This window comes from Danaus plexippus, chromosome 2, assembly GCF_018135715.1.
Source record: "Danaus plexippus chromosome 2, MEX_DaPlex, whole genome shotgun sequence".
Classification (NCBI taxonomy): domain Eukaryota; kingdom Metazoa; phylum Arthropoda; class Insecta; order Lepidoptera; family Nymphalidae; genus Danaus; species Danaus plexippus.
In genome coordinates this window covers 2,335,199-2,345,907 of record NC_083537.1, presented here as the reverse complement: position 1 = coordinate 2,345,907, position 10,709 = coordinate 2,335,199, and the positions used below count along the sequence as shown (strand labels likewise).

Here is a 10,709-nt window from a genome sequence, read left to right as displayed (position 1 = left end):
AACGACAATAAAAAGTGAAATAATCAATTAAGTTAGTTTAATTTTGAACTATATTAGTCTTTTTTAGTTTTTTTCGACATTCATTCCCAAGCTCATGTCAGGTTCATAATGATAGTCCAGTGTTCGTGTGCGCAGCATCTCTTTGTATACGTAAGCAGACTTGCGAGGAGTTCGGGTGCGTTCAGGACTCTCGTAGTCCACTTCGTACAGTCCGAAACGTTCGCTACAAATATATTTATCAGTAGTATTTAGACTTATCTACGACTCCTAAATAAGAATAATTTTGAGAATTGTTGAAATAATAGCGTACCTGTATCCCCTCATCCATTCAAAATTATCCATTAAACTCCACGCTGTATAAACTCTTATATCTGATCCATCTTCAATAGCATCGAGCATAGCATCAATGTATGTTCTGTAATACTTTATGCGGTCGTCGTCAATTAGACCACCTCGGGTTGAGAATCCATTCTCAGTGATGAAAACTGGCGGGTTGTTGTAGTCCTTTCGTATTTTTGTAAGCAAATTATAAAATCCCCAGGGCACACGCTAGAAAAATAAAATAAATGAAGAAAAAGAAAAGAAAAGCTGACAAATTATCACTGGATATTGTGTTGGTTTAATTTATCGTACCTTTAACCACTTTGAAGCAGCTGAATCCCATGAACTATCTTGATAACTTATTGCTTCGAGATCATCGTAAGTAGATGGTGAATTATAATGTCCGTAGACTGATTCATTTCTGTAAACCCTATAAGCAGTATAATGGTTCAACCCAAAGAAGTCGAAACTGCCTTTAATTAAATCAACCTCCTCCGGAGTGAATTGTGGTAATCGCGATCTTGGAAATCCTTGTTCCTTACTCTTTGCTGCTATCCTACGTTTCATGACTGCTGGAAAGTCTCCAGATTCCGAAAATATTGGATTTGCGTAAATTCCCCACTGAAATCATAATTACACAAACTTTAGTTTTGTTGTGTAAACTCTATTATTCTTAATAATTTATCTTAATATTTACTTTGGAAAATATATGAAGTTGAACATAAAATTAATTAATATAACCACTACATTAAGAGGAAATAAACATTTAGACTGGATTGCAAATAAGAATGATAAATCTATGTTCAATAATAACCTCAAACTGTCTGTAATCCTCAGCAGCCTCTATATCTTCCTCTGATTCAGGTTCGTACCATTGTGCGCTTAGTGTTATACCGATTTGACCACCTTGGGCTTTACGAAATACATTGTTATATAAATGATAGACGTTGGCATGAACTAGCAATAAATTTTTGGCACACATGTAATCAGCATATCCAGAAATATTGTAAAGAGGAGCTAGAGACTGTGCTGCATATCCCTGATAACAAACCTCTCGCGGTTCATTGATAGTTATCCAATACTTAACCCTATCTCCAAATAACCGAAACACTACTCTGGAGTAATCGGTAAACCAATCAACGATATGGGGGTTGGTCCATCCTCCCAGATCTTGCAGCTTCTGAGGCAAATCCCAGTGATAAAGAGTCACCATGGGTTGTATGTTGTATTTGAGCATCTCATTTATCAAATTATTATAATATTGTACTGCTTTTTCATTAATTTGGTCTGGAAAACTCGTTGGTAATATTCTCGACCAGGAGAGAGAGAACCTATAAAAGTCGAGACCTAGTTCCCGCATCATTTCCACATCACGCTTATATTGATGATACGAATCATCGGCAACGTCACCTGTGTCGCAGTTGTCGACAACACAAGGTTCCCTGTGTGATACGCGATCCCATATGTTTTCAGACTTACCTGAAATATTTTTAATTAATATAAATAAGGTATTATGATCTGAGCGTGAAATTCATATTAGGCGTTTTAGTGAAAACAATAAAACTAATTTTTTGCTATTTTTTTCCATCCAAAAGTGCTATATCTAAGTTTTAACTACAATTGCGTGAAGGTTTTCTCTTTTGGTACAGAATTTATCTCTCTTGTATAGGAGTTATATTTCAAACATAATGTCTATGAAATTGTAAATTTGTTGTTCATCGTATTGCAAGGAAAGAGTTTTCAGAGTCTTATAACTCGCGACCCAGGTGTAGGTTTAAGGTGCCCCTATCTAAAGCGCGTTAAACGCACATCTATGTATACAGTCCAATTTCCTCCCTCTACCTAACCAAATTTGAAACGTACCTCTTAGGGAGACCTTCGAAGTACGTTCTAAGAATGAATTTGTATTAGTTCAGGCCCATGTCTTTCAGAAGATTGTAGAGAGATTTAGCTGTTATACCTCTTCAAACCTATTCGTAGTGTATTTGTAATACTTGTTGACCTTGATGGCATTGTCTTTGAAGATTTTGATTTCCAAAGAAACCGTAATCTCTATTAACACAACTTTAATACTCTCTACTTACCATCTTTATTCCAAGCTCCTTCTATTTGGTACGCTGCCGTAGCGACTCCAAAGAGTAAGTGGTCTGGTAATTTTCTTGCTTCATGACGAAATATTTCTTTGCCATAAGCAAGGGCAGCCAAAATAGAGGCCAAGAAACTATTGAAGTAAAAACAAATAAGTTTTTTTAAATACATTTTCTTAGTAATAATATTATTTTTAAATATGGTTGTTTGCAAGTCGTATATAACTACATACATATTAACAAACAGATTATAAAAATATTATAATATAATAAGGTGATGGAAAAATATGAAATACTGAAAATTTTTAACAAAAACAATTTTTTTTACCAAAATGGTATTATTCTTATGCAGTTGTATTTCTTAAATTTTGTCCATGTTAAGTGAATTATTGAACCGAACGAAAATTTTTTTTTTTTTATAGTATCATGCTATAAAGGTGTGACATTTTATTTGCAAAGACATTTGCTTCTAATGATGAAGTTATTTTCGATTATTGTAATTATTTGAACTAAGAAGTAAGATTTTTTTTTAATATCTCCCGATACGATTCTCTTTGTAGTTTTTTTTATATTCAAATAAATGCATAATAATTAAAGTTTTACGTTTGCACTTGTAGTAAATCTCGGTTAGTTTAAATCTTATATATTTTTGTAATAAAATAATTTAGTTTATCTGTAAAAAATACAGATAATTGCTTTCTATTTCTAATTTAAATAAATAAAAAAAAATGTGACAATAAACTTACATTAATCTCACAGCGCCAAGCATTGTAGTTCTATTCCTCCTACTTGCAACTGGGTGGACATTTAAATAGTCTTTCACCTTTATCTCAAGTGGTATCAATTGAGTTTTCAAATTGTTTTTTATTTTTGGTCCACTCTTTGAATTACGTATCTTAAAATTTGCCTTGTTTACATGCTTTTCTTTAGCCTCTCGTGTGTATATGTATGTATGTATGTATGTTTGTAACCGACTTTTTTCATATAACGTATTTTTCTTCCTCTTGTGAAACCTCATATATATATATATCTTAATTGTCATCTAGCGTGTTTGTTTTTTTTTTGTAACAAATTGTATTCTTATAATTAACTAATTTGTATGTAAATAAAATTGACAAGGCAAACCTGCCTTTTAAAAATACGATATAATGTTTTAATGATAACGTTACTCTGATATCTATCCTAAAAAATAATAAGGAAAAATATACTGTTTCAACTAAAAAAAAGAAACTTCTCTTCTTCTACTTGATACATTTTGCTTTAGTTTATACATTTTACAATAAAAATTCTTATATTTTTTTCTTTATGAAGGTATTTTACGTAATAATATTTTTAAAATAAATAAACAAAAAATTAATTTAGATATTGTTTTTAAATGTTATATTCCTTTAGATTGGTTTGAATTTGACCCACAAAATTTTCTTCTAACTCCCATATTTTGTAATTGTTCGAACGAAATACAGCAAAATCAAGTATCTTACACCAATTAAACTAAAATAATGTGTATAAGTTTAGTTCTAGTTATTTTAATTATCTTCTACAACATCTATTGAGAGAAGATGCCAACATTAATGATCTAAGATTTCCACGAGTCAACACATTGGAAATAAAGCTTTTTTTATTCTAACATGCCGCGTATCGTTGATATAAACATAGTTTTATTTTACATGCCAAGAGTGATTAAAAAAAAAATCCAGCGACAACTGAAACGTGAAAAAAAGTAAGGTTAATTTTGGGATAATTTGATGTCGCTAAACATAATTCTCTATCAAATAGAATCTTTTATAACAAAATAACATTCCATTCGTTGATAAGATTCGTTGATTCGTTGATAAGCACTTAAGAATTCAGACTTTTGTCTTTAGGCAATCCGCACTCCATGCTATTCAAAAGGTTCTCGTATTTTATCTTTGATATCAATCACCTTTATGCCTATTGGAGGTCTAGATAAAGATAAAATGGATTATATTGTCATAAAACTGATGTTCCGCATAAACAATTTGGTTTTATATTATGCAATATTTGAAGTAATCAGACAACAACAAAACAATATATTTTTTATAATATTTTTCTTCTTTTTTCAAATTGACTATTGTTCATTTTATTTCAGTTAGAGATTTTATATAGTAAATTATGTGCTGTAATTAGTTTTATTATGTTAGTCCATCGTCGAAGTGGAACATATCCACCACGGAAGCTAACTTGCGTGATGTAGACAAACGCCGAGTTTGCATAGATAAATTAATTAGACAGCCAAAAGGATTTTCATAGAACTTAAAAAATTACTGCAGTAACGTGTGTTTAAGAATAAAAGTTGAAAACTCTTTATATTTAATTACAGTGAGGAACTTTTGTAGTTCATCTCGAATAGACTGAAGCGTTCCTTGTAGTATAAATATGTATCCATTTAAAAATGCCATTAAACAAATATTTTTATAATTCTTTAAAACTGTTAAGCGTGGTATTATAAGAACCAGAGAAAAAACTTGACCGTCGCGATGAGACGAGTGAAATTTGTGATTTACCGAACTGTAAAATTGCAGATTTATTTAATGTGTTAACACTTGATGTTACTTGTGTATGCGACTTGTTTAAAGTCAATAAATACTTTATAAAATTTAGTATAAAATACAAAATGTTTCTCAGCTGGAGTTGTAATTAAAATAAACATCACGTATATGATCTCTGATATTTGTTTTACGTAATAATGTTTGTTTTAGATCTGTCTTCTTAAGTATCAAGATATGCTTTAACTTTATTCTTAGATAACTATAACGTAATCTTTAATCTCGGATGACGTCAAGGAGATATATCTTCATTAAATAAATAAAGTAATTTGTGTGCAGCAATGTTTCCAAATGTTCCTAGATTTATGCACTGCTGATGTCTAGGGTCACGTACCAACTTTGTATTGCTGAGGATTCTAGTAGTCTATCTTTGGGTAGATTTAAGGATTTACTTTCCCAGACTTTTTATTCCACATCTACTCTACTACTACATGAAGACATATACCTTTGTGCCCAGGAATGCATCTTCTAAGAATAAGGCTCTCCCGAGGAAAATGATAATTGCAAAAGTTCTTATCAATCTATCAAAAAAATTTATCAATCTATAGTGGAAGTGTGATTTAAAATAAAATTGTTTCATTTATGTGTGGCCATTCCTGTTCCTTTTTTTTTTCATAGTTTCACTTCTTTGTACAAGCATTTGTGTTCCGTGGGATTATGTATATAGATAATCATATACATAGTCATGTTTCCAAAACTTGGGCACAGTAATTTGGGTCGAAGAACTCGAAATGCTACAAACCTAGCAAATATTCAACAGAATTGGGATACACAAGGACGTGAAGGGTGGAATGAAAATCAAAGGATTAGGTTACGTAGATATTTGTACTCTTCTAAATTTTTCTCAAGCGGTTTTCAGTTACGATGTTTTAACTGACTACGGTTCCTATGTATGCGTTGTTATTGAATCTATGAAATTGTTCTGCCCATATTGTAAGGCATTTAAATAAAAAAATGAAGCAAATGGATTGTGTTGCATGGATAGAAAAGTGAATTTTGTGCCATTGATTCCACCACCAGATCCAGAGTGTTTATTGGTATCGGTATTTCAGGAATTGGAACTAATTCCATAAATTTCTTTACAAACATTCAAAAATATAACATATACTTCCAAATTACTGCCTTTATTTCAAGAAATATAATTTGTAACAATTTCATGTCAACTTTTAAGGAAACAAGACATTTTTTGTGTTTATTTGGTTTAGTTTTTATATTGAACACAAGCTACAACTTTTCGCTTTAATTTAAAGTTACAAGGGATATATACCACAAAACAGGTTCACTTTAACACATCGTTAATGTCGTCCCCCATTCCCTTCTTCCACCGCCACGCTCACGGCGCACTAGTAGCGCCGCATGCGACTCCCACTTGCTAGTGACAACGCTTTATTTCGGGATCGAGATTCGGGATCAAGATAAGAAGTTTTTTTTCGATTTGTCTGTAGCTGTTAGACCTATTGGCTTTTACAGCTTCAGCGGGAGGGTTGGGTGGCCCGATGGGACAAACCTGATTGATTCGGGCCCGACGGAGGGATACGCCCGTCCCAAGGGTGCCTCTAAGCGGTTGGATCTCGGCTTAGGACGTCGTTGCAGGGGAAGATTGCATGCATTTGCATTGATATTGGGATTGTATGACGTCCCCCGACGGCAGAACGCAGGTGTGACGTGTAAGAAACGGGTCCTCGTCTTCGCCGGCGAAGGCGGTGTGTGTTTATATTTTGTCTTGGCATGTCTTGAGAACACATGCGTCTGTACTGTCAGTCACATGTTTATTGTCAGGGTCTAGGAGGAGGGTCTGGGACGCCTAATCTATACTTTTAGTTGCCATTGGCTTTGAACGCTCCCATGGCACTCAACATGCCCGCGTGCTGGCACATTGCCAGCTTGTGGGCCTGAGAATTGCCATCGGAGGCAAAGTATCTTATGTTCTTCTCCAGGTTAACGTCTATCTTTATACCAAAATACATGCAAATTAGTTCATCTGTTTCATCTCGAAAACGTAACAGACAGACAGAAGACAGAGTTACATTCACATTTATGATATTATAAGGGATTGAAGTCTACAAAACTAAAAACCAATTTTTTGTATTGTTAAGATATAACTAAGATCTCTCGAAAAATATTAAATTTATTTAATTTTTACCACTATCTTTTGATAGTACGAAGTTTGTCCGGGCTAGTTATTAATACAATTTTAGGGATTTCTTTTAGAAAACATAATATCGGATGAGTACAGTCCAACTAGTTCGAAATTTCTTGCAGTATTCGCAGTCAGATAAATTTATTGTTCCATTAAAGAGTGATCATGTTTCTGATAGCATTTTTACAAATTCTGAGAATCTTTAGAAAAACCTCTCGTATCTTGAAAATTTTGATAAAAAAATTAAGCTCCTATAGAACTATTAATATAATTTGATTATAAATTGAAGTATAATTAAAAATCATAAAAAAATGTTTCATTAAAAATTTAAAACATTTATTTGGAAAAAATTCAATAAAAAACGTGTATTTTTGATGTTTTCATTATTTAGTGTCCATCATCAATGGTCAGGGGTTGGCTCATGTCAGGTTCATAGTTGGGATCAATAGATCGTGTCCTTATAATCTCCTTCAGTACATAAGCGGACTTGCGAGGCGTGCGAGTACGGTTTGGGTCGTTGTAGTCGACTTCATACAGACCGAAGCGTTCACTGTGGAAGCAACATAGGCAAATTCGTCAATCATCATAAAGTTATCCAAAACGTTTTAAATATATCTGTACTTATTGCGTTTCCATAATTTTTATCCACATTTTTTAACATTAACTTACGTGTATCCTTTTAACCACTCAAAATTATCCATGAGACTCCAGGCCGTATAACCTCGTATATCAACGCCGTCGTCGATAGCATCTAGGAGGGCGTTTAAATATCCTCTGTAATATGTCACCCTGTCTTTGTCGTCGATTCCACCATTGGTCGCAAATCCATTTTCAGTGACCAATATAGGGGGATTTCCATACAGTTGGCTGATGCTGTTTAGTACTGATCGAAAACCCCATGGGACAAACTAAAACAAATGATATGTATTGTGCAGCTATAAATGGGTGCTTGTAATTGTTACACGTCCAAAAGCAAAGAAAACATAACGAACGTTTATGATGTCCAGTTATTTTATCCACATTATATTTACTGTCATCAATAATGAAACGATATTTACGTGTGATATTTTTATATGTTGAATATGATATAAAATATACCTTTGTCATATCTGATTCACCAATTTTCCATACAGGTAATTTATATTGTATTACATCAAGGTCGTCGTTGTATGAAGGTACAGGATAAATTTCAGAAGAACTCTCATTTCTATAGACATAACTTGTTGAATAATGATTCAGCCCAAAAAAGTCAGAGGTTCCTTGTACAAATTTAATTTCCTCGTTAGTTAGTTCTGGTAATCTTGATCTGAGAAAACCTTGTGCAGCACTTTTATCCGCTATTCTCTTTATCATTTCTGGTGGGTAGTTTCCCGATTTTGAAAATATTGGATGAGCATATACCCCCCACTGAAATTCAGAGAAGACGGGAATGATTTCCAAAGAAAATAAACGATTTCAAAGCGAAATTATTAGTTCAAGAAGTCCAACTAACTATTTTGGATAAGATTTATCTGTGTTTTTTGACAATTGAACATATGTTCCATGAGTGGGACGTTATTTCAATTTATTGATTTAAAATTCAAGCAAAAACTTTAAGTAAGAAATTAAAGAGAAGTAAATTAAGCCTAATAATATTCAATTTACTAACTTGAAATTGTCTAGCATCCCGGGCTGCATCCTCGTGATCCAATGATTCTGATTCATGCCACTCGGCGTTTATGGTAATAAATATATTTCCACTTTGTTTCGCTCTAAATTCTTTATCATAAATGTGATAAGCTCTAGCGTGAGCTAACAGTAGATTCTTCACGCATAAGTAGTCAGCGATACCTTGTATATTTAGTGCTGGCGCCAGTAATTCATTACCGTATCCAAGAGCGCACACTTGATGAGGTTCATTAATAGTGATAAAATATTTTACTCTATCACCAAAAAGATTAAATATAACTCGTGCGTAGTCCCCAAACCAATTAACAATTTCATTATTTGCCCAGCCTCCCATGTCTTGTAATTTTTGAGGTAGATCCCAATGGTATAAAGTTATTATCGGCTGAATGTTATATTTAAGCATTTCATCAATTAAGTTGTTGTAATATGCGACGCCAGCTTCATTAATGTAATTTGGAAAACCAGTAGGAAGGATTCTAGACCAAGAGATAGAAAACCTGTAAGTTTCGAGTCCTAACTCTCGCATCATTTCCACATCTCTTTTATAGAGATAATAAGAGTTGTCAGCGACATCACCATTAGAGCAATCCAGCACTTTGCAAGGATTTGTATGAGTTAAATGGTCCCAGATATTTTCCGATTTTCCTTAAAAGGATATATATACAATATTTATTTTGACTACATGCTTGTAAAATTTTTATTTCTAATAAAAACAATAACAGAAAAATCTGCTTTTTTCCATGTTCAATATAAATTTAAATAAAGTGTACACATAGTTTTTTGTCTGTTAAAAATTTTGCTTAGTAAGCGTTATTAAATTAAATATTTTTAAAGAAAATTCTTAAAAATGTTCGTTAAATTTACCGTCTACGTCCCAAGCACCTTCAACTTGGTAAGAGGCTGTGGCCGTTCCAAACATAAATCCATCTGGAAATTTTCTATTACTACTTATCGAACTGCATTCCACAAAAGCAGCATAAGGTAAAAATATTGACCTGTGAATGATGAGATACTATTAAATGCTGTGGTACATTAAGGTAAGATACCTAGCTATTTTTGTGATTTTAAATTAATATATTATTATGAAAAATAAAATAATACACACACTAAAACGAACATAAGTTCCATTATAGATGCGGAATTGTTAACTGACCTGTTAATAAAATAAATTATGGCTATTTATACATGTGAAGCAGATGAAGATTAGTGACGGTTATCATTTTAAGGATATCATCACGTTTATGCGATAGATTAGATATAATATGGCAATAAAAAAAAATTAATAAAATAGTTCACCAGTGTGCCCAATTATTGAAGGTTCCGTATATAATGGTCACATCTACAATTACTACAATCTACATATAAAGTCCGTCACTAATTGCTAGTTACAGAGAGGTAATCGTGGAATATAAGATCATATAGACAATCCTTTACTGCCAAAACGTTTTTATCCAAAATTATACAAATTAATATTAAAGATATTAAAAAAAAAAACATAAAATTAATACCTAAGATCGCAATTTTGAAAAAAACATCTTGGAAAATAAATATTATTCAACCTACCGAATAATATTGGGCGTCCAAATTGATATTTAATAATGAAGTTTGGTGAATCTTAAATAATAAAACCTATTAACAAAAACTATTGAAAACTATTAGTTATTTAAACATTATATAGACAAGGCTCAAATCAAGTTTCTCCAGATCGTAAACTGTGGCTAAGGTTATAAATTATAATTAAGTCGAGGCCGTCAAGAATGAACTTTTATAAGATTCATATGCAAATTACGGCCAATGTTTAAATTAGGATAACGTTTAGGTCAATGTACAAGGTCAAAAATATTTTTAAATATTGTAATGGATGCAGAGTGTATTGGATTAAATTTTTATTCTACAACAGTTTTTTATCTGTCATGGTAATTGCGG

The 10,709-nt window shown here is 32.4% G+C and overlaps 3 protein-coding genes across 4 annotated transcripts in view; 1 reads left to right on the top strand and 2 right to left on the bottom strand.

The window, feature by feature from the left end:
- Positions 1–10,709, top strand: part of LOC116765331 (G-protein coupled receptor 179) — a 102,184-nt gene that overhangs the window by 46,024 nt on the left and 45,451 nt on the right. The gene's annotated exons all lie outside the window — the stretch shown is intronic.
- On the bottom strand, positions 11–3,273 carry LOC116779370 (myrosinase 1-like). The gene is made up of 6 exons (XM_061522130.1): positions 3,155–3,273; positions 2,406–2,542; positions 1,136–1,800; positions 634–942; positions 311–549; positions 11–223 (listed from the first exon to the last, which is right to left on the bottom strand). Exons 1-6 carry the CDS (start codon positions 3,175–3,177, stop codon positions 64–66), a joined length of 1,533 nt encoding a protein of 510 aa, XP_061378114.1. The 5' UTR covers positions 3,178–3,273; the 3' UTR covers positions 11–63.
- Positions 7,395–9,925, bottom strand: LOC116765332 (myrosinase 1-like). The gene is made up of 6 exons (XM_061522332.1): positions 9,889–9,925; positions 9,648–9,778; positions 8,764–9,428; positions 8,214–8,522; positions 7,785–8,023; positions 7,395–7,665 (listed from the first exon to the last, which is right to left on the bottom strand). The coding sequence occupies exons 1-6, from the start codon at positions 9,909–9,911 to the stop codon at positions 7,503–7,505; spliced, it is 1,530 nt and encodes a 509-aa protein (XP_061378316.1). The 5' UTR covers positions 9,912–9,925; the 3' UTR covers positions 7,395–7,502.

Excerpts from the sequence above, each read along its gene's own strand:
- LOC116779370 (XM_061522130.1), bottom strand. The coding sequence starts at position 3,177 with ATGCTTGGCGCTGTGAGATTAAT. Across the intron at positions 943-1,135 it reads AGGATTACAGACAGTTTGAG|TGGGGAATTTACGCAAATCC; the intron begins GTTATTATTGAA and ends TTATGATTTCAG. Across the intron at positions 224-310 it reads GAATGGATGAGGGGATACAG|CGAACGTTTCGGACTGTACG; the intron begins GTACGCTATTAT and ends ATATATTTGTAG.
- LOC116765332 (XM_061522332.1), bottom strand. The coding sequence starts at position 9,911 with ATGGAACTTATGTTCGTTTTAGT. Across the intron at positions 8,523-8,763 it reads GGGATGCTAGACAATTTCAA|TGGGGGGTATATGCTCATCC; the intron begins GTTAGTAAATTG and ends TCTGAATTTCAG. Across the intron at positions 8,024-8,213 it reads GTGAATCAGATATGACAAAG|TTTGTCCCATGGGGTTTTCG; the intron begins GTATATTTTATA and ends CATTTGTTTTAG.